Source organism: Tachyglossus aculeatus, chromosome X2 (genome assembly GCF_015852505.1).
Source record: "Tachyglossus aculeatus isolate mTacAcu1 chromosome X2, mTacAcu1.pri, whole genome shotgun sequence".
NCBI classification, from domain to species: Eukaryota; Metazoa; Chordata; class Mammalia; order Monotremata; family Tachyglossidae; genus Tachyglossus; species Tachyglossus aculeatus.
The window spans coordinates 20,445,122-20,468,124 of NC_052100.1; the positions used below are offsets into that span (position 1 = coordinate 20,445,122).

The window sequence follows — 23,003 nt, forward strand, 5'->3', positions numbered from 1 at the left end:
GTTTGGTGAAGGGAGACATGTGGAGAAGGAGCAAAAAGGGGAGGAGGAGGAGGAGAAGAAGGGCATGTAGGTTTGGAGGAGAGGAACAGCAGGCTATCAAACTAGCTATGCAGAAAAACCTTGCTGGAGAGAAACCAAATGAGGGCAGGTGGCTTGGGTTTGGGAACGAGCCTCGGCACAATGCACAGGCTAGGGAAGGGGCAAAGGGAACTCAGCTGTGAGGAAGCTCTCATGAACAGAACAAGACATGTTGCTTTCAAAGAAAAGGGTTGGGGGGGACTCGAGGGAGAGGGTGGGGAGTCCGCGGTTTGCAGGTTAGACGTGGCAAGACGGGCAGGGAGATGGGGCAAGCAGGTGGGGGAGAGATCCAGTGAGGTGGGGTTGGGGGGGGGGGAGTGGGGAGAAGGGAAGGAGAGAACTGGACATGGGGAGCAGGGAGGGGGTGAAGGGTTTAGTGTTCTAATTCTGAATATACTTGCCCTTCATTTTGATGGTTTGCACTGTGTGAGTCCACCATAGAGAGAAAGCAAGAAAAACAAACAAACAAAAAAACAAAAAAACAAAACAAAAAAAAGGGGGTTGGGTGGAAAGGGGAAGGGGCACAAACAATATTTTATTCAATCGTTGTTTGAATAAAAATATTGTGTATCATAATCATACTGAAAGGAAACCTCTTGCAAAAAACGACATGAGAGAGAGAAACTCAAAAGAGAAGTCCACGATATAACCTAAAGGAAAGGCCACAGGAGAATGACAGGAATCCAAATGTCTAGGTATTGTTCTAGAAATATATAAATATATATATATTTAACAACCAAAAATAAAAATGAAAGTCAGTAGCAAACAATTGCAACAGTCTTGATATAGAAATGTTCTCACTACATTAGCAGGACATGCAGAAGAGTCAAGGCTAAATCCATAGGTGAGAGAGAGTGGAGCAGGGAGAGGGAGGGGGAAAGGAAGAGAGTTAGGAGAAACCAGGGAGAAAATGAGGACCAGAGGTGAGAAGATAGAGGAGTGATGGGTGAAGAGAGGGAGAGGGAGTAAAGAAGAGGGCCAGAGGGAGATGGAAGGTGGGAGAGTAGCAGTAGTAGTAGTAGTAGTAGTAGTAGTAGTAGCAGCAGCAGCAGCAGTGGTAATGGAGTAGTAGTAGTAGTAGTAGTTGTTGTAATCATAGTAGTAGGGGTGGTAGTAGTAGCATTTATTGAACATCCATTTGGGAGAGGAAGGAAGATGGAGGGAAAGAGTGACGAAAATGTGGAAGCAAGGGGAAGAAAGTTGGGGAGGGACCAAAAAGTGAGGGAAAGAGAAGGAAAGGGGGGAGGGGAGAGGCACCAAGAGAAGGGAAGAAAAGATCCGAAAAGAAAAGGGGCCGATTCAGAGAAAGAAAAAGAATTAATAAAGGTGTGGACAGTGAGAGGACAGCCAAGAGAAAGAAAGAAAAAGGAGATAGATAAGGGGAGAAGAGAGAAAGTGGGGACAGAGAGAGGAAGGCAGGCTAACACAGCAGTACACAGATTAATAAAATAAAACAGAAACCTAAATGTAAACAATAAAAATAATGGTTTAAAACCCAAATTATAAGAAAAAGGAGAAACATGCAAATTTCCACAGGACTTTCCATTTAGCAGGCGGTTCCAGAACCATCGCTGAGTGCGGAGGCAGCAGCAGGGCCCAGGGGGGTGCAGCTGGCCTCAGGGTTGGTTTGGAGTGCCCGGGGTGGGGGGGGGAGGGGGTCTGGGTGATGCATCCAGCACTGCCACTCAAACGCTTTTCTTTTGAGCTTGCTTTTTTCGTTTCGCACTTTCCATGGCTATAAAGTTTTCTCTTTGGGAGCAGCGTAAAGGTTTTGTTGTCTGCTACCCCCTGGCGGCGCCAGCTGGGGGAGGGGAGGGGGGTCCAGGGCAGCAGGCAGGGGGTGGCCATTACTTACACTTGACCTGGAGGATCTGATCGCTGAGGTTGGCGCGGATGTAGTACGTGCTATACGGGGGGAGCACCAGGCCAAGGCTGTGGTTGGTTGGGGGTTGAGGCGGGAGAAAACAGAGAAGAGTTCCCGTGATTCAATCAGAAAGGGAACACTCAGCCCGGTTTGGATAAAGCCCCTAGCCCCACTGGTAGCTCCAAGTGGACTAAGTAGGGGGCAGGGAGCGGGCCAGATGGCCACCCTCCGGAGAAAGAAGCCTGCTCTCTTCGTTGACCCTGGTCAAGAGGGCTGGGTGGAGCTCTGGCTTCCTCTGGGTCTCCACACTGTTATTATTATTTGTTAAGCGCTTACTATGAGTCTAACACTGAGATAGATACAAGTGCTGAGTGCTAAGGTAGAGTCAAGTTAATTAGGTCGGACACACTCCCTATCACCCATGGGGCTCACAGTCCAAGTATACTGGAAAACAAGTATTGAATTACCACTTTACAGTTGAGAAAACTGAGGCACAGAGAAATTAAGTGACTTGCCCAAGGTCACCCAACAAGCAATTGGCAGAGGTGGGATTAGAACCCAGGTCCTCTGACTCCTAGGACTGGGCTCTTTCCACTAGGCCTCGCTGCTTCCTAACATTAGGGACTCAGATATCCCTAACATTTCTAGTCCTTAATCTTCCCTTCCTCACTGGGACAACCCCTCCTCCTCCCCTCCCACCCCCACAGTGCTGACAATGGGATTTCTGCATTTCCTTGATGGAAAAGGCGGCTCTGTGACAGCTCACTGAGATTGAGCACTAGGTTCGTTTCCTCATTCCAGGCCTGAGCCTTCTGCGGCAGGTGCCTCTGGCGTAGTCCTGTTGGGAGTAGCTGGGATTTAGGAAGAGAAGGGATCAAGGAACCAGATAAGGGTGATTCCATGATGGCACCTGGGTCTGTCAGACCTGGGACCCTGAACTGCTGGGCCCATCTGGCCAGGAGAGGAACTCAGGGTTGGTTTCCTTTGGGAACTCAAGGAAGACCTTCTAGGGGTCAGAGATAGAGCTGGTTGGGCTGGAGGGCCTCAGATTCAAACCCTGAGCTTGGGGGCTTCCCTCACATTCTGTCCCACCCCATCTCATACCCCCTCGGGGATTCACTCCACTCTCCCAACTGTGGAACTCTTCCCAGTGTCCTTTGAACTCCCACCCATCCCCTTCAGAGTCTTTGGCTCTCGGTAAAAATCCTGCAACCTCCTCCGGGGCAGAGGAGTCACATCACACCCCTGCTGGTGCTGTCTCCATTACTGATGCTGCTGAAACTGGGGAGCAGAATAAAGGCTCATCTGTGAACACCATGGTGCGAGGGGCAAATGGCCCCTTCCGATATTGGTGATCGGAGAATGCAACCTGGAAGTCTATGATGGAACAGCGAGGGTGGCTTTCCCAGGGGTGAGAACACATGATATCCACCCAGGGTGGGATAATACGGTCTGGAATTCTGGGGTGTGGGAGAACCAAGCACGGTATTGTGCCTGGCTGGGATTTCAGAGGTTGATATCTGGAGTGGGATCAAGCAATTTGAAATTCTCAGTGGGGGCAGTGGGGGTAATGAAGTCTATCATCTAGCATGGGATAACCCCAACTGATAGTTGGGGTGATATGATGCAGTTGGAGATCCGTAGTCTGCCATTCTGGGGATACCTCAGCGTGACATTCTGGGGGTGGGTGGGTTACCCCATCCATAGTCACTGTAAATTACAAGCCAGAGTTATGGCTGGACCATGCCACATCTCTGGTCTGTGATTTACGGTTGGAGAAGTGGCTGTGTTCAGACTTATCAACCCATAGGCTAGAACTTGGCTGGAACTCACTATTCCAAAGGTACATTCCAGTGCAAAGTGATAATACAGTCTATGTTTTAGGGCAGGTAAAGACTCTGGGCCAGTCTCATATTTCCTCCTTGCCAGCAGAGGGTGGGCACAGATATCCCACCCTGTCTTATTTAATAACAATAACAATATCAGCCATAATGGAGTTTGTTAGGTGCTAAGTAGGTGCCAAGCACTGTGTTGAGCATTGGAGTACATTCAAGACAATCAGGTCAGGCACAGTCCTTGCCCCAAATGGGTCTCACGGTCTAAAGGGGAGAGAGAATAGGTATTGGATCCCCATTTTCCAGATGAAAAAGCTGAGGCCCAGAAAAGTGAAGTGACTTGCCCAAGGTCAGATGGCAGGCATATGGATGAGCAAGAATTAGAACCCAGGTCTCCTGACTCCTAATCCTAGGCTCTTTCTACCAGGCCATGCTGCTTCTCTGTTTGAGCTGGGCTCTGCTCTGTGCTCTTCCCAACCCCTGCTCCCCAGGAGAGCAATAGTGTGGATGCAGGAGAGGCCTGGAGCAGTTATGAGGTAGAAGTCAAGAGCTAGCAGGGAGGAAGGAAAGAAGGGCAGGGGAAGTTACGTCTTCTGGAAGGTAAGTCCTGGGCAGAGCTTGCTATGATGATGATGATGATGATGGTATTTGTTAAGTGCTATCTATGTGCCAAGCATTCTTCTAAGTGCTGGGGTAGATACAAGGTTATCAGGTTGTCCCTTGGGGGGCTCAGAGCCTTAATCCCCATTTTACAGATGACGCAACTGAGGCCCAGAGAAGTTAAGTGACTTGCCCAAAGTCACACAGCTGACAAGTGGCAGAGCTGGGATTAGAACCCACCCCCTTCTCCTCAACATGCTAGCCAACTTTGGCTTCACAGACTCCGTCCTCTCCTGGTTCTCCTCTTATCTCTCCAGTCGTTCATTCTCAGTCTCTTTTGCAGGCTCCTCCTCCCCCTCCCATCCTCTTACTGTGGGGGTTCCCCAAGGTTCAGTGCTTGGTCCCCTTCTGTTCTCGATCTACACGCACTCCCTTGGTGACCTCATTCGCTCCCACGGCATCAACTATCATCTCTACGCTGATGACACCCAGATCTACATCTCTGCCCCTGCTCTCTCCCCCTCTCTCCAGGCTCGCATCTCCTCCTGCCTTCAGGACATCTCCATCTGGATGTCTGCCCGCCACCTAAAGCTCAACATGTCAAAGACTGAACTCCTTGTCTTCCCTCCCAAACCTTGTCCTCTCCCTGACTTTCCCATCTCTGTTGACGGCACTACCATCCTTCCCGTCTCACAGGCCCGCAAACTTGGTGTCATCCTTGACTCCACTCTCTCATTCACCCCTCACATCCAAGCCGTCACCAAAACCTGCCGGTCTCAGCTCCGCAACATTGCCAAGATCCGCCCTTTCCTCTCCATCCATACCGCTACCCTGCTCGTTCAAGCTCTCATCCTATCCCGTCTGGACTACTGCATCAGCCTTCTCTCTGATCTCCCATCCTCGTGTCTCTCCCCACTTCAATCCATACTTCATGCTGCTGCCTGGATTATCTTTGTCCAGAAACGCTCTGGGCATGTTACGCCCCTCCTCAAAAATCTCCAGTGGCTACCAATCAATCTGCGCATCAGGCAGAAACTCCTCACCCTCGGCTTCAAGGCTCTCCATCACCTCGCCCCCTCCTACCTCACTTCCCTTCTCTCCTTCTACAGCCCACCCAGCACCCTCCGCTCCTCTGCTGCTAATCTCCTCACCGTACCTCGTTCTCGCCTGTCCCGCCATCGACCCCCGGCCCACGTCATCCCCCGGGCCTGGAATGCCCTCCCTCTGCCCATCCGCCAAGCTAGCTCTCTTCCTCCCTTCAAGGCCCTACTGAGAGCTCACCTCCCCCAGGAGGCCTTCCCAGACTGAGCCCCTTCCTTCCTCTCCCCCTCGTCCCCCTCTCCACCCCCCCCCATCTTACCTCCTTCTCTTCCCCACAGCACCTGTATATATGTATATATGTTTGTACATATATATTACTCTATTTTACTTGTACATATCTATTCTATTTATTTTATTTTGTTAGTATGTTTAGTTTTGTTCTCTGTCTCCCCCTTTTAGACTGTGAGCCCACTGTTGGGTAGGGACTGTCTCTATATGTTGCCAACTTGTACTTCCCAAGCGCTTAGTACAGTGCTCTGCACACAGTAAGCGCTCAATAAATATGATTGATGATGATGATGATGACCTCTGACTCCCAAGCCTGTGCTCTTTCCACTAAGCCACGCTGCTTCTCCATGTTGCTATGGGAAGCGATGATGCAGCTCTAACTCCCCTTAAAGGCTGAAGTCCCAGCTCAGCCATTCAAATGTCAAGCACTTAGTACAGTGCTCTGCACACAGTGATTGATGGATTGATTGAGATCCCGGGGCTGACTCTGGCTACCCCACCATAGGGGGCTTGGGGAGAAGATGGTGGAAGAAAGGAATTGGGAAGTGGGAGGGGGAGAACAAGGAGACAAATCTAGAGAGGTATCAGGAAAAACAAACCCAAACATGGTAGGGATGGGACCACCTCCCACCATCTCCACTACCTTCAACTTGTAGGGATCTGTGGGCTGGGAACCACATCCTGACCTGTCTCCCCAACTCAGCCCTCCTCACCTGTAGTTAGTACTCTTGATGGGGGCCCAGGTGTAGTTCCGGATCACTTCATCAATGTACCGCTGGGGAAAGGGGATATAAAGAGTCAGGGAGGAGGGAAATGGACCTTTGTAAGCCCCAGGCAAAGAGGTAGACAGTTGTAAGCACCATCAGGGGCCTCTAGCCATCTCACTGCATTCCTGGCTCTAAAGGAGCAGAGCAACCGAGAGATTTGGCACCGGGGGCACTGACTGAGGGAGAGTTGTTAGCTGGAGAAGCCCGACAGGGCTAGAATCTGGTACAGGAGACCAATGAGACAAATTAGAGCTTTAGAAATGTAATGTAAGAGCGTGATTCTTTCGATGGGCTCTACCGCACCTACACACCCCAAACCCAACCAACAGAACTGCACTCCTGGCTGGGTTGTGATCTCTCCCTTGGGGTCCGCGGGAGCTTTCGGCTACTCTGTTTCCTACCCATCCTCGGTGTCAGCCTCACCTCATCCAGGGATTTGATCAGCGTCTTGACTTGTCTGTGTCCCTCGTTCCCATCGATCATGCTTCTCCGGATCTGGAGAAGAGGGGGGTGGGAGGGCTGAGTCGGTGCAGGGGGTGGGGTTAGCCACAGCAAGGTTGGTACAGAGAGGTGAGGGGGATGGGGACAGGAGGCTGGGGACCAGGCCTGGCAGAATGGAGGGCCTCAATGGCCCCTTTTCAGGACTACCAAGGCTGTATTTCCAGTGGCCATCTGGCAGGCTCAGCCCAGCCAGAAGGGGGAATCAAGCAATTACAGAGTACTGTTCTGGTGGAGAGAGACCATTTTTCTTGCCCATCTCCCACCCCTACCTCCTTCTCCTGCCTCCAGGATGCCTCTCCTCACCTCCTCTTTATTCTCATCCTCCAGTTCCGCATCCAAAAAGTCCAGGGTCACTGGTTCCCGGAAATTGATAATCTGAAGGGACAGAGCGGGAGACAGAGGGGCCAACTGGCTCAGGAAAGCTGGGTCCTGAATGAGATTCAACTGGGAGGATGGGGGGCAGGAATCTCCTCCATCCTTCCTGGCCCCTTCACCCTCTGCAGAGGTCTAGGCTGATGCGGCTCTACTCCAGACCCCTACAGAATGTCTCCAAGGCTTTCCCATTTTCTGACTGTAAGCTCGTTGTGGGCAGGGGATGTGTTTGGTTTTTGTTATATTGTACTCTCCCAAGTGCTCAGTCCAGTGCTAGAGCCTTTGGAGGATCCTGCATTCTCCCCTCCAGTGGCATTCTATCATCCACAGAGCCCTCCGGTTGGACGGACACTGGTTGGCACTGGACTTCTTCCCTCTGGGAGGACCTGAGCAGTGGGGCAGATCTGAGAGCCAGGAGCAGGGGCTAGGCAATGACACTTACCTGGGGTTGCAGGTTGGGGTGTAGGAGAACGTAGCCATTGAGGTCAATGGAGAACACGTAGCCATTGGCTCCCAGCTGTGAGAAGATGGTGGGGGTGGGAAGGAGGGAGTCAGGAGGAGGGACACAGTACCAAGGGAGTCAGTGCCCAGGGAACTACTGACTCCTTCGGTCTGGGCACCAGCTTTCCAGCCGGATAGGCCCTGAGTTGTATGAAAGTCATGCCATCTGCACCTCCTGGCCTGGCAGAAATCTGTGATGCCCAAGAATGGTGATCTCCATGGGTTGCGGAGGGGTTAGGGGATGCAGGTGCCATCTGGGTCACCGGTCCAGGGTAGTTCCTAGAGTTCTGGGCCGGCAGGGAAGGGAGGCCCGAGCCTGTCCAGCTTTGGGGGAGGGAATGAACTGAGATCCACTTTCATGCAAGAGGGCTAGGGTAAGGAGGAAACTCTGAGGGGGGAGAATTGGGAAGGGAAAGGTTTGGGCAAGCAGGCGGGAGGGTGGGGCTCCACACTCACATTATAGCTTGGAGTCAGCTTCTTGATGTCGTTCAAAGCCACATCAATGCCCATCACACCTAAGATGAGCTGGTTCTAGGGGAGACACAGGAGGCAGGTGAAAGAGGCCCAGTGGAGAGAGCCCGGGGCCTAGGCAGGGCTGTGGAGGACGTGGGCCTGTCTTGCCACCATGTCACCCTTGGGTTACGGGTCATACTAAGGCTCTGGGATCAGGACATCTGGATCTCATGTCCAGCCAAACAATGGAGTGTCCTAGGCTGGGACTCTGGCCTTTCGGGGGCCTCAAGCTAACAGAGGGAGAATTTGCCTGCCCTACTTCATGGGTAGTGGGTGAAGCAGGGACTGGGAGCAGAGAAGAGAACCGGTGGGAGTCCCAGACCTAAGTGCCCAACATGGGGGACAGGAAGGGGAGAGGTTGCCTCACCGTCTCCTCATCTCCTGAGATGCAGTCCAGAACACTGACGCCTTCCCTCCCAACCAAGCTCCTCCCTCCCTCCCACCCACGTGCACGCCCTGAAGGGGGAATGGAAACTGTTGCCTTGATGGCCAGACCTTCCTCTCCCCGCTGCCATCTTGGGTTAGGTTGAACACTGGCAGGGTTCCTGTCACCACCAGCCCCAGACCCTGTGGAGAGAAGGAGGTAAGTGCTGACATCAGTGTGGTCAAATCTGGCTGGAGAGCACCTCGGTCCCAAAGTGCCTTTCTGCCCATCAATCAATCAATCAATCGTATTTATTGAGCGCTTACTATGTGCAGAGCACTGTACTAAGCGCTTGGGAAGTACAAATTGCCCATGTCATCCTGGGGACCATGTTTGCTCATACCCCATCCTTGGATGGGGCTGAGATCCAGGAGATTACCCCTGCACCCTCATTGATCAAGCAGCATCCCCAAAGCCTGTGTGGCAACTGGGTCCTCTGCATAGGGTGTCTTATTACAATGCTTGGCACATAGTAAGCGCTTAACAAATACCATGATTATTATCATTGCTACTGCGGTGGCTCCTTGGGGCTCTTTTGTCTCCCTTGTGCCCAGGGCACTGTTCCATCCTTGGACAGGGCAGGGAATTTTCAGGACTAACCAGTTCAGCCCCTATCATTGAGCAGGTGGCCTCTTGCCCTGGTTTGGCCTGGCTCCCTTTGTGAAGCAGCATGGCATAGCGAATAGGGCACTGGCCTAGGAGTCAGAAGATAATGGGTTCTAATCCCGATTCCACCACCAACTTGGGCAACTCACTTCACTTCTCTGTGCCTCAGTAACCTCATCTGTAAAATGGGGATTGAGACTGTGAGCTCCGAGGGGGCGGGGGGGCACAAGGACAGTATCTAACCCGATTTGCTTGTATCCACCCCTGCGCTTAGTACAGTGCCTGGCACATAATAAGTGCTTAACAAACGCTATTATTGTTATTATTATTATTATTATTATTATTCTCTGGCCCTGGCATCACCTCCAACCAATTCCTGATCCCAGATTTCTTCTAAAAGGTGTGAAAGGGGTAAATAATAATGATGGCGTTTGTTACACTCTTATTAGGTGACAAGTGCCCAGGTAGATACAAGACAACCAAATCAGAAACCGTCCCTGTTCCACATGAAGCTCACAGTCTAAGGGGGAAGGAGAACAGATATTTAATCCCCATTTCGCAGATGAGGAAACTGAGGCACAGAGTGATTAAGTGACGCTGGCCGAGCTGAGACTTGAACCCGGGGGACTGCAGGGGTGGAGAGAAAGGTGGACCCAGGGCCCAGGTCCTCTTACCAATGCATCCTGGTAGACGTTGGTCCATTGTACCTGCTTGGCCTCATTCCCCGCTAGAACCATGGGCCTGCCCAGCACATCAAGATATTCCTGTAGGGGAAGGATGGTAAGGCTGGAGGCAGAGCCAGCGGTTCTCACTCGTCAGTGGGTGCATATTCCAGAATTTGCTCTTCAGTGCACACTACAAAAGACTTCCCGGGATCCTAGTGGGAAGCCTGTGGTGTTGCACAGATGCCCGCCTGGGAGTCCCTGACCTTGGACCTCAGATCTCAATCAGGGCCCTTCTCCATTCTGCTTCTCGGTGGACTGGCCCATTGCCCCTATTCCCTCCGTGGCTCTGCCTCAGTCTGTGGCGATGGGGCACTTACGTTCTTCATGGCAGAGGGAGGGACAAGTATCTGAGTCTTTTTAAAACAATCTGCCCCACCTGGGGCCAGGAAGCAAGAGAGTCTTTCTTCCTAGGGGAGTGATTTTTTTTCTCCTCATCTGGCAGGACCCATTCTGCTCTCAGCCCTCTGCCCAGGAGACTCTTGTTCGCCTCAAAAACTTCTCATGGGGGCGGGGGGGGCGCTCATGCCAAGACTTCATCTTCCAGCCTCTGGGGAAGGTTGGTAAAAATGGAAAATTCACCCCTCCTTCAGCCCAACAGTACTTATGTACATATCCATAATTTACTTCTATCAAAGTCGGTCTCCCCCTCTAGACTGTAAGCTCGTTGTGGGCAGGGAATGTGACTACCAACTCCGCTGTACTGTACTCTCCCAAGGATGTAGTACAATGCTCTGAATACAGTAAGCGCTCAATACATACAATTGATTGATTGGTGGTGGGTGTATATGAGGGTAGGCAGAAGCCAGGGCTCTTGGAAACAATCCTAGAGTCAGGAGCTGGGGAGAGTGGCACAGAGGAAGAAAGAGGAACTGCTAGAACAACTAGGTTTTCTGTTTCATATTGGTCTTTCACTGATGTTGCTAACTCTGAGGGATTGGTGTGTGTGTGAGTGTGTACATGGGTACGCATATGTCCGTTTCACAACCCGCCCAATCGGTCCAAACTCTGCCTTAGGGAGGAGGAAGAATACTCATTGTCACTCCCTGCTTTAAAGTAGCCCTGGGCGAGGAGGAGGAGAAGGAGGAGGAGGGACAGAGCTGATGCTGCTCTCTCTCCCTGAAATATCGGCTCTGGGCTGGGGACGGGGCCTGGACAGACATCACTTTCCTGGAGCGCTTTTCCTCTGTGGTCAGTCCTAGCGCAGTCTTTCCACCAGGGGGCGCTCCAGGCCCATTAAAAAGGAGCTGTTCAGCCCAAAAGATTGCAGCCTTTGGGTAGACAGGGACATTCATCATCATCATCATCATCATCATCATCATCATCATCATCGGTGGTATTTATTGAGTGCTTACTGTGTACTGTACTAAGTGCTTGGAAGAGTACAACAGAGTTGGCGGACACATTCCCTGCCCACAGCGAGTTACAGTCCAGAGGTAGACATTAATGTAAATAATTTAATAATAATAATGATGGCATTTGTTAAGTGCTTACTATGTGCAAAGCACTGTTCTAAGCGCTGGGGAGGTTACAAGGCGATCAGGTTGTCCCACGGGGGGCTCACAGTCTTCATCCCCATTTTCCAGATGAGGTAACTGAGGCACAGAGAAGTCAAGTGACTTGCCCAAGGTCACACAGCTGACAACTGGTGGAGCCGGGAATAATATATGATATTTATAATATATGATTTATAGATATATATTCATAAGTACTGTGGGGCTGAGGGTGGAGCAAATATCAGATGCCCAGATTCCTAAATTCTCTCCATCCTCAAATCGTATTGAGATTCCAGGGAACGAGCCGGCAAGGGGCGGGCCTAGAACCAGCATAGTAGGTCCCTGGTGGGCCAGAAGCTCAGAAAATCATCTTAGAGTTTTTGTTATTAGGTGGTGTTATCCCTGGGGGACGGGGTCCAAGCTCTGAACCCAGACCCCAGTCAAGAAGATTGAGCCCAGGCCAGAGTCCTGTGTGTCCAGCGAAGGCAGAATCCCCATCATAAGAAGTGAAGGATCTTTGGGGGTATCACCAGAAAGAGGAGAGACAGAAAAACCTGAACCTTCAAATGAGAGCCAAGCTTCTTCTTTTGGAGGAGAGTGGTACGCCCAAAGTTGAGGGATGGTCTCCCCTTCCTGTTCTAGTTCTCTACTTGACTCTGTATATTTCTCTGCATCTGTTTGTCTCTCCTTTCCAATGCTCCAGCTTGAAGAATCAGCCTTAATTTGAATGGAAAGCTATAAGCTCTGACTCCCTGCCTCATTTTCAGGACTGTTAATAACTCATCCCCAGCTCTCTCTCTCTCTCCTTTCGTCACTGTTAATAGTTTGATAGATTGGCTGACTCTACTCGCTTCCCTCAACACTGATTAAAGCACAAAGTCTCATCATTAGCCATTTAAACATTCCTTCCCCCTTCCCCCCCACATTTCCACTCTCCATTTGCCAGTGGCTTTAAACACAGTCACATCGGCTGAGGAGCTTGGCCTAGAGGAAAGGTGGCTCACAACCTTATTGGCATTGCTGTTGGGGTTGGCTTCCTGCTTTTGTGCTCTCTCACTTTCTCTGATGAGCTTGGATACCTCAGCCGAGAAGGTCTTCACAGGTGTGTCCTTGTAAAGCCACCGGAGAAAGTGAACCATGAGAGAGGGATGGAAAACCTGGTCCCAAGAGCCCATAGGGAGAGCTGAAGGGGTTAGGAAGTCACTCCATGTCTTGGAGATCAAGGAAATCTGGGTCTAAGGAGCACAGGACTAGAGGCCCAAGAAATAATCAAGCTCATATCTGCCTAAGCTCTCTTTCCTGGACTCCCAAGGTTCTGACTCTTTTCTTCCTGTTGGGGAGAAGGAAGGCTGGGAAAGCAAACGCTTTGTGGGTTGGGAGCAGTAGAATGGAGACAGATGGGTCTTTGCTCACCTGGGTGTTGATTCGGATGGCCCCGATGGAGGGGATCTCAAAGTAGTAACCTGAGGAGAGAAATGCATCCCAGCATGAGGGAGGGACTATGTAGACAACTCCAGACCACTTCCACTTCTCAACTTCTGTTTGCACATCACCCTTGGCCTGCCAGGCTCTGCCCTATGGGTTAGTAGGTGAAGGCCAAGAGGCTAACCCACAACAGCACCTGCCTCACCACTCTCATATTAAGCTCTGGAAGCCAGGGGGAGTGGAAGGAAAGCCCACAGGGAGAGAAGAAAGGGGTCAGAGCCAAAAGAACCAGATGGGAGCCCAGCTGACAGTCTACAGGTTCTCTAGCCCTGCTCTTCACACTCCAACACAGGACCCCAACAGAGACACCATCACAAAGAGGAGCTTGCTTCCGAGGGGACTAATCTGGGTCATGTGAGTGGGGCCAGGTGGGGACCAAGGACTCTGGATCCATAAGTAGGACCCGGATCCTTAGTCTTTGGACTGTGCCCCAGAATGGGCAGGGACCAGAGGAACCCAGCGACAGCTTATGTGGACCAGGTGGAGAAATGGGCAACAGAAATGCACAGTCTGCATTTCTCCAGATCATCATTTCCACTCCTTCCCAAGATCTAAGAGGAACACACACACACACACACACACACACACACACACCCCACACACACACCCCACACACACTACCCCACCCCCTCCCCCACTCCAGGCTCACCTATACATCCCCCTTTCCCCAAACCTTCCCGCCAATGACTTCACCCTCCATACGTAAGCTCTGGTGTCCAGGGTTCCCGAGATTCATGAGCGGCTATTCTGTTTAATTGTTTCTAATTTCCCATTGGCTGGGTTGGTACCTTTGTTGGCACAGGCCATCCACTGCAGGGGGGTGACATCATAGTTGTGCTGTCCAACAGAGAACGTGAACACACGGACCTGGGAGAAGCGAGGAAGGGGTTGATTTATATGAAGAGCATCCCATCTGCACCACCCCCCAACCCCCACCACACGAGACCAGGAACTGGAAGCTGCAGGACTTCACCATGACCTCTCCCACACGTCCTCCTCTTTCAACACTCCTTGGCCAAACCCTCCCTTCCCCTGCATCACACCCCGCCAGCTCACCCCCATCTAACCGTATCCCCTGAGCCATCCCCTCTCCTGTCTCCCCTCTACAATCCAGTCTATAATGTGGCCCATGGAACTCCTGCTGCATCATGGGCCAGCTCTCTTTCACTGTTGGCCTGTTCCTATCCTAGTCACTGTCACCCAGATCTAGTAGTAATTAATGGCAGTGTCCTGGAGTAAACACTTGGGAAAGAACAACAGAAGTACAAGGCAGGTTCCCTGCCCATTCGGAGCTTAACCTCTGAAAGGGGAGATAGACATGAGACTATTTACAAGTAGAATAATCAAAGGAAGTGCCTGAACGTATAATCGAATCCCACATATCCATAGTGCTCAGGATGAGTGCTCAGGATGAGGCCAGGCATCAGTGCTGGAAATGGCTGCTGGGTTTGGATGACTTGGGTCCTGGGAGCTAATCAGCGAAGGCTTGCTATAGGAGGTTGTATTTTAGGAGGGCACTGAATATGGGAAGTGCTATGGTCGGTCAGATTTGTGGAGGGAGTTACAGGCTCTGAGGAGGGGGACAACGTGGATGAGGAAATGAAGGCCAGATCAAGGCTTTAGATAGAGATAGTTAGATGGTTAGCTTGTAAGGAATGAAGACAGCGAACTTGGGAGTAATGGGGGAAGAGAGCAGTTATGCAAGATTAGGCGAGTTGGTTGAGAGCCTTGAAGCCAAATGTGAGGAGTCTTAGTTTGATTTAGAGGGATCTGGAAAGCCAGTTGAGGGTATTGACAAAAGGAGAGATGTGGGCCAAGTGACACTACAAGAAAATGATCCCTGCAGGAAACAGCAGTATGGATTGGAGTGGGGAGATACGTCTTTCATCTGATGACACTGTTGCCTCTGTTGTTCTCTCCTGAGGAGGCCTCACCTACTCCCACTTCCCCCTTGGACTCACAAGGAAAGAGTGGGAAGTTTGGACTGCTTCTCATCTTCCCATTCAATTGTATTAATTGAACACTTACTGTGTGCAAAGCACCGTACTAAGTGCTTGGGAGAGTACAATATAACAATAAGCACACACATTCCCTGCCGACAATGAGCTTACAGTCTTCCCATGTCATTTTGCACCATTCCACCCCCTCCAACCCTCTCTTTCCCCTCTTCTGAAGCCCACGCCACCTGCCTCTAGCACTCACTATGATTGCTAGTTATCCCTCTAGACTGTAAGCTCCTTGTGCTCAAGTAATGTGCCTACCAACTCTGTTATATTGTACTCTCCCAAGCACTCAGTAAAGTGCTCTGCACTCAGTAAGTGCTCAATAAATATGATTGACTGATAGAGTCACCTACCACTCTGTTGGTCCCACCTCAAATTTTCTGAGCAAGTCTGATGCCTTCCTTCTCTCTGTTCCTTCTACCCTGATCCTTGTGAAAATCAATATCCATGTGGATATTCTTGATGATCTCCCAGCCGCCCACTTCTTCTCAATCCTCAACTCTGTCGACGACCTTGCTCTGTTCCACTTCAGCCACTTCCCAACTTGACACCTGGTGGTTCCTATCACTAATGACTCAACAATCTCTACCCTCACCATTTCTGAAATTCCACTCTTACTACAAGTACCTCCTCCGCTTTCTTTCCCACCCTCCTCTCTGTTTCCAGGCCATCATGCCCCAAATGGACTCTCCACCCAACTTCTCTTCTCTGGATACACAAATCCATATCCTCAACTCTGCCCTCCCCATTGAACTCATCTCCCGTGCCCCCCTGTCATGGATCAATTCCATAGTTTGGTTCGTCTGCTCCTGCATTCATGCTGTGGAGTACTGTTGACAGAAATCTAGGCACCAAGTCAACTTTGAGGCCTTCAAATTCAACCTTATGCTGTGCTCTCTTCCAGTCATAACATTTTTCTCCTCTCTCAGCTACTCCCATGCCCATTGCTGGCACCAACAATCCAGAACTTTAACTCCTTCCTGAAACCCCCAGTGCCCCACCTCATCCATCCCTCTTCCCTGATGATCTCACCAACTACCATACTTTGTCGACAAAATCAAAACTATGAGCTCCCCTAAATCTCCTCCCAGTTCCTTTTTGCCACCACATCCACTCTCATGCTTTTCACCATCTCTCAAGAGATCTCCCGCATGCTCTTACAATCATCCTCCTCCACCTGTGTCTCTGACCTCATCCCTTGGCACCTAATAAAAACACTTGCACCTAACCATTTTGCCCCTGTGCCTGCCATTTTCAATCGCTAACTCTATGATGGCTCCTTCCCCTCAGTCGTCAAACATGCCCACATCTCCCTTATTTTAAGAAATCCTGTGGACTCCACTGTACCATCCAGCTATCATGCCAATTCCATTCTCCCATTCCTGTTCAAATTCATTGAACAATAATAATAATAACTGTGGTATTTGTTAAGCGCTTATTATGTGCCAGGCACTGTACTAAACGCTGGGGTAGATACAAGCAAATTGGATTGGATGCAATCCCTGTCCCATTTGGGGCTCACAGTCTTAATTCCCATTTTACAGATGAGGTAACTGAGGCACAGAGAACTTAAGTGACTTGCCCAAGGTCACACAGCAAACAAGTGCTGGAGCCAGGATTAGAACCCAGGTTCTTCTGACTCCTAAACTCTCCTGCTCCCCTCTCCTTTGGCTGATCATTCTTAGTCTCTTTCATTGCCTATTCTTCTGCCTCCCATTCCTTACTGTGGATGACCCTCAAGATTCTGTTCTCGTTTCCCCTTTTTATTTCATTTTACACTCATTTCCTTGGGGAGCTTATCCACTCCCATTTCTATGTGGATGACTCCCAAATCTACCCCTCTAGCCCTGACCTCTCTCCTGTACAATCTCACATCTCCTTCTGCCTCCAGGCAATCTCTACATGGATGTCCCAACATCATCTCAAGCTTAACACATCCCAGACTGAACTCAATCTTGGCATTTTCCTTGACTCCTCCCTCTTTCTAACCTCCATATTAAGGCTGTCACCAGATCCTGTCTGTTTTTCCTCCACAACACTTCCTCTCCATCCAAACTGTCACCAGGCTGGTCCAGGCAATTGTCATATCCTGCCTTAACTACTGTATCACAAATTCCTCTCTGACTTTCCTGTCTCTAGTGTCTCCCCTCTCCAGCCCATTCTTTACTCCCCGCTCAGGTCATTTTCCAAAATGTCATTCTGCACGTATCTCCCCACTCCTCAAGAACTTCCAGTGGTTCCCCATTTCTGTTTACATCAGACTGAATCAATTCTCTCCCTCCTACTTAGCCACTCTCTTTTTCCATTATACCCCAGCTCACCACTTCATTCCTCTGCAGTTAAGCTACTCCTTGTGCCTCATTCTTGCCTCTCCCATCGCCCATCTCTCGCTCACACCTCCTTCCTGGAACTCCCTCTGCCTTCACATCTGACAGGCCACTGCTGTCTTCATATCCCTTTTGAAATCACATTTTCTCCAGGAAGCCTTCCCTGATTGATTCCTAATCTCCCAACTTTCTATCCCCCAACTGCCACTTCAGCCTTTCTATGACACCTGAACACTTAGGTACTCACAAACTCTGTAACCCTTATGCACCTGAACACTTAAGTACTCACAAACTCTGTAACTCTTATGCACATATCTTATGTACTCTATTACTTTCTCTTCTCTGTACTTTACTGTACTGTTTGTCTCCCTCTCTAGATGTGTGCTCATGTATCCTCATTTCTGTTGTACTCTACCATGTGCTTAATGCCGTACTCTGCTCCCAGAAAATGCCCAATAAATGTTACTGACTGATTGCTTGTCTGGGCCAGTGAGGAGAGGCCCGAGGATAGTTGATGGGGCCCAGGCTACTACTCCAGAGCAGCAGTGTGACCTTAGTGGAAAGGGCCCAGACCTGGGAATCAGAGGACCTGGGTTCTAATCCTGACCCCACCACGTACCTGCTGTGTGACCTTGGGCAAGTCACTAAACTTATCTGAGCCTCAATTCCCTCATCTGTAAAATGGGAATTCAATACCAGTTCTCCCTCTTACTTAGACTGTGAACCCCATGTGGGACCTTCTTATCTTGTATCTAGTACAGTGTTAGCACATAGTAAGCACTTAACAAATAAGTTGACCCAGTTTGTAGGGGTGGGCAACTTGAAACAAACCCCTGTGCTTCCCTAAACCTGCCCGAAAATTTGGAGAGTCTGTTGTGGGTACTTGTGCCATCCACCTAGCCACAGTGCTCCTGCCCCCTGCCCCTCAACCTCACCGTCCGGTTGGGCCAGTTGTACTTCTCGAAGACGTCCTGAACACGGTCCTCTCCGCCGTCCGTGAACATCATGATCATCTTGTTGCAGTTGGCCCGGGTGATGTTGGACTGTTCGGGGGACAAGGGGCAGTAGGTTGGGGTGGGGTTTCCGGCACTGTGGTCTCACCAGGCCAGGAGAGATGGGCTGGGCAAGCTTCCCCCTTCTCTCCAGTCCACCTCCTTTCATGGATGCTGACTGGGGGTTGGAGATCTCCAAGAGTTGGGCCGGGATAGGATCTCAGTGCTTCCCACCCCTTGCTCAATTTGTTGTGCCTTCCCTCCTCAGGCACCACAGTGGCTTTAATCTCATAGGAAGGCCCTCTTCATTTCCCAACCAGGGGCAAGAAATGGCCAACAAACATCAATTGGCAGCCAATTCCCTCTCATGGGGCCCGAAGAGGCTTCCGTTTCTTAGAAACTGCTTTGAATTGGGTTGCGGGTGTGGGGAGAGTAGGCTAGCTGGGACTGCCTTAGAATAGTCAGCTACTATGAAGACTGGGCATCAGGATTGCTGACCAGTACAACTCCTTCTTACAGCCAAGGGCTCTGGGGAGGATGGGGTGGTTCTGGGCCTTTCCCTTTCTTCTTGGGCCCAGGGATTAGAGTTGCTGTTTTGTGGGCCTGGGAAGCTCCGTAGAGATCCATAGAAGAGTGACATGACCCTCCAGGTGAGGCCAATAGCTGACCAGTCCTCTGGGTCTTCTGGCCAGGAGAGATCTGCCCAGGCCACCCTGGACCCTCAACAGAGCAGTCCTGGAACCAGAGGGAGGGAACTGGTGTGCCCATGGCTGCTTGGCTGGCCGTTTTTGATTCTATAGGACGCAGTCAGCATCCTAACTGGCATGGGCTCGAGACAGCAGAAGGGTTCAGGAATGTGGACTTGGGCTAGCAGACTGCAGTCTCCCCCTGGGCCCAACAAGCAAGTCCCCAGCCCATGTCTAAATGCCTTTCCTTCCGGTGAAGGACCGGGACAAGTCCCCCATGACCTAGGCAGGGGCTTTTGGGCCCCAGCTTCTCAAGGAAAGTTTCTGGCTTCCTGCCCACATGAGCTAAGAGTCAGGCCAGCTTGCCGCCCAAGATGCTGGGGATGAAAAATCTATTTTCCCAGCCCATTTCTCCGGGGGTGAAGGTGGTGCCGGTGAGTTGGGCAGCAGGGAGGGTGGAGGATTGGCTGGATAGAAATTATGTTGTGGCTATTACTGTTCAGAGATTAATAGGACTATTCATCTTGATTTTCAAGGCGTCGCACGGCTGCGGCTGCTGCCAGCCTGTGCGCACTGGCCCCGCCACCTTCTCCATGGATAGAAAACCGCAGCTGGGAATCAGCGAGGCTCTGAAAAATCCCCCAGTGTCCCTAACTCCTCCTCTCATGAACCTCCTGGGTCAGAAGATGGAAGGAGGGGACCCAGAGGGACCATAGTTCTCCCTGGCTGTTCTGGGCACTGCCTTGGGTTACACTGGGCAAGGGAGTAAGGGGAGAGACCCTGCAGGAAACCAGCTGAAGCTGATTTCAGCAGCAGTGAGGAGAGGTTCTCATGCACCCAGGAAGGAAAGAGGTGGAAAGTCAGTGTTCAAGGAGACAGGCCCCCTGAAAGAGTCAGGGGGCAGGCAGAATTGAGGGACCCACCAATCATATGTTAATGGGGCAGCAAGCAATTTCCATGGCACCGCCCCCTTCCCCCCGGCCCAGAGCGGTAGTGAGGCCTGGACTGATGCTGAGATTGCAGTTGAACAAGGCCTTCTCTGAGGGACAGGAGAGATCAGGGAGCAAGCAGGACTCACATTCTGGAGCTGGTCAAAGGCGTATTCGAAGCCAGCCTTGTAGCCCGTGGTCCCCTTGGCCACCATGTTCTGTACGGCCTCCTTGAAGACCTTCTTGTTGCGAACGTTGGCCTGCACAAGCTGGTTGAAGCAGGACACGGGCTGGGCCTTCTCGTTGAACTGGAGAGCCGCACAAGGGAAAGAGGGGCAGGGGGAGAGAGAAGCAGTTAGGGCTCCAGGGTTGGGAGGAACTCGAGCTCTCTGGATGAGAGAAAGGCAGAAGGAAGCAGAGGCACAGGAACCTGGCTCTGAAGTCAACTCCCTGGATCAGACAGTTCATGACCCAAGATGGTACAACTGATTGCCTGTTGAGCCATTCCTAACTCATCCCTCCCCAACATGTTTCCCCAAAAATGTCCCCACAGAGCTAGGCCTCCGTAATCAAGCAATCAAGGAAGACAAATGGAAACACAGGGCCTGAGGGCACTGCTTATCCCACAGATTCCAAAGGAAGGAGAATTGAGGAGGGAAGGACAGCTAGGGGCAGGCAGGGCTGAAAGCAGCATGCCCTGTCTCACAACTTCTCTCCCCTTTCCTCTTTTCTCTCAGTCTCTCCCTCTCTACTCTCCTGTTTGCCTGCCCTGATTACAGCGCTTATCTAAAGCACTTTCTCTCACTCTCTCTCTGCTGAAATTGGGACCAGAAGGAAAAAAAATCTCATTTTCCCTTCAGGTAATCAGAATACAAGGCAGCCTTATCAGAAACCGGCAGCGGGGGGGGCAGCTGCCCTCCTACTTCCGCTATCCTTAAGGTCTGGCCTGAGTCCCCTCTGTGGCTGAGGGACCCCCCTGGCCCACCTCAAACCTGGGTCCTCTTGCCCCTAAATCAATCTCTTCTCCCTTTCAGTTGTTCTCTTCCTCCCTGAGTTTGGATCTCAGTTCTGGCCCAGTCCAGGACCTAGACACCAAAGAGCTTTACTTATTTACTTACGCTAATAGTTAGCCTAATACCACATCCCATTCAGCCCGCCCCCCAATTTCCTTTTCTTCCCTGTTCCATCCCCTGGCACTAACCGAAGCCACATTGACGTAGTCATCATCAGAGAGGGTGTCCAGCATCTCACAGACGGATGTCTTCATTAGCTTCAGAGTCAGGCCGCTCACGCTCCCACTCCTTGGTGAGGGAGGGGGAAGAGGGGAAAAGGGGGTGCAGAGCACAAGGACAACTCTGGATACCCAAAGCAGCTCCAGCCACTCAGCCCCCAAAGGGAAACCCCAGGCTCGGGTCGCAAGGGTCGCTCTGCATGGGTGTGGGCTACAGCTCAGAGAAGAAAGATTTTCCATCCCTAAATCATTTCCAGCTCTCGGGCTGGGGGGTACCATTAGAGCCCCTAGAGGCTTTGGTGAACAGCTTCGCAGGAGCTTGGGCATGGAATTGGCACTTCCAGTGGCCCAGCCATACCCAGATGCCCCAGCCTTAAAGACAGGCTGGACCGCACTACAAGAGAATCTCTACTGTGGTTTCTGATAAACCCTACTGCCACCAAACTCCGGTCATCATTTTGGACTGCTCTGCCAAAAGAAAGAAACTTGAATTTTCCTCCCTGACCCAAAGGCTGTTTCCTCTTCCTGGATGGCTTAGGAAAACTCAGGATGGCTACCCCATTTCCTGCACTCACACGTCCACGATGATGACCATGTCCTTTGGGGATGAGGCTCCTTGGATGTACCTGTCCAAGAGAAAAGCAAGAAGTCAGAAAGAGGGGGAGGGTTCCAAAGCGAGATTGGAGGAAGGATTTACCATCTTCCTTCCCCTGGCCCTTCTCTGCAGCTAGGCAGGCAGAGGGCTCTGGGTGGAGTTTGGAGATGCCCCCAGAAAATGAATCAGGAGGCTCTCCCCACTCTTTGGTCTTTCCCCATGCTCACCATCTGGCTTTCTGACATCCCCAGCCTTGCCCTGGCACAGGCTGCCCAGGTAGCTGGGGCTTCCTCCGAAGAACATAATAACAATAATAATAATGATAGTGCTATTTGTTAAGTGCTTACTATACGCTAACCACCATACGAAGCGCTAGGGCAGATACAAGACAATCAGGTCCCTCATAATAATAATAATAATAATAATAATAATAGCACTTATTAAGCGCTTACTGTGTGCAAAGCACTGTTCTAAGCGCTGGGGAGGTTACAAGGTGATCAGGTTGTCCCATGGGGGGTTCACAGTCTTCATCCCCATTTGACAGATGAGGGAACTGAGGCCCAGAGAAGTGAAGTGACTTGCCCAAAGTCACACAGCTGGCAATTGGCAGAGCCGGGACATGAACCCTTGACCTCGGACTCCAAATCCCGTGCTCTTTCCACTGAGCCACGCTGCTTCATGCTGCTTCATAGGCTCACAGTCTAAGTAGGAGGGAAAACAGATAGTGAATTCCCATTTTGCAGATGAAGGAACTGAGGCACAGGGAAGTTAAGTGATTTGCCCAAGGTCACACAGCAGAGTCAGGATTAGAACTCAAGTCCTCTGACTCCCAGGCCTGTGTCTTTTCTACTAGGCCGTGCTGCTTCCAGGTCACCGGCAAAAGCATTACTGGATCAGCCCAATGGTCCACCCAGTTTGTCTCAGGCAGTGGCAACAGGATGCTTGGAAGAAATGTGCCATGGCTGCTTTCCTGGACATCCATCACAATGTTTAGGGATGTCCCATTTACCACCCCTAACTTTCCCGCTGCCCTCTTCATCTTTACTTTTCCCTCAATAACTCATTATGGGTAGTTTATGCATGACTTTATCTAAATCCCTTCTGATTCTACTGATATTTGGAGCTGCATAAATTCTCGGTGGTCACA

The 23,003-nt window shown here is 51.0% G+C and overlaps 1 protein-coding gene across 6 annotated transcripts in view; it reads right to left on the reverse strand.

Moving 5' to 3' along the window:
• Positions 1 to 23,003, reverse strand: part of CACNA2D2 (calcium voltage-gated channel auxiliary subunit alpha2delta 2) — a 579,266-nt gene that overhangs the window by 16,798 nt on the left and 539,465 nt on the right. For 5 of the 6 annotated variants that reach the window (XM_038770688.1, XM_038770684.1, XM_038770683.1 and 2 more), the window contains exons 9-23: positions 21,837 to 21,887; positions 21,232 to 21,331; positions 20,180 to 20,338; positions 18,359 to 18,466; positions 13,882 to 13,960; positions 13,022 to 13,071; positions 10,065 to 10,154; positions 8,856 to 8,927; positions 8,304 to 8,378; positions 7,789 to 7,863; positions 7,278 to 7,349; positions 6,897 to 6,968; positions 6,420 to 6,481; positions 1,934 to 2,010; positions 480 to 500 (exon numbers count right to left, since the gene is read on the reverse strand). In XM_038770688.1, coding sequence (XP_038626616.1) covers positions 480 to 500; positions 1,934 to 2,010; positions 6,420 to 6,481; positions 6,897 to 6,968; positions 7,278 to 7,349; positions 7,789 to 7,863; positions 8,304 to 8,378; positions 8,856 to 8,927; positions 10,065 to 10,154; positions 13,022 to 13,071; positions 13,882 to 13,960; positions 18,359 to 18,466; positions 20,180 to 20,338; positions 21,232 to 21,331; positions 21,837 to 21,887 — 1,163 coding nt within the window. The remainder of the gene's footprint in view (positions 1 to 479; positions 501 to 1,933; positions 2,011 to 6,419; positions 6,482 to 6,896; positions 6,969 to 7,277; positions 7,350 to 7,788; positions 7,864 to 8,303; positions 8,379 to 8,855; positions 8,928 to 10,064; positions 10,155 to 13,021; positions 13,072 to 13,881; positions 13,961 to 18,358; positions 18,467 to 20,179; positions 20,339 to 21,231; positions 21,332 to 21,836; positions 21,888 to 23,003) is intronic. The other variant, XM_038770682.1, reaches the window with a different exon arrangement.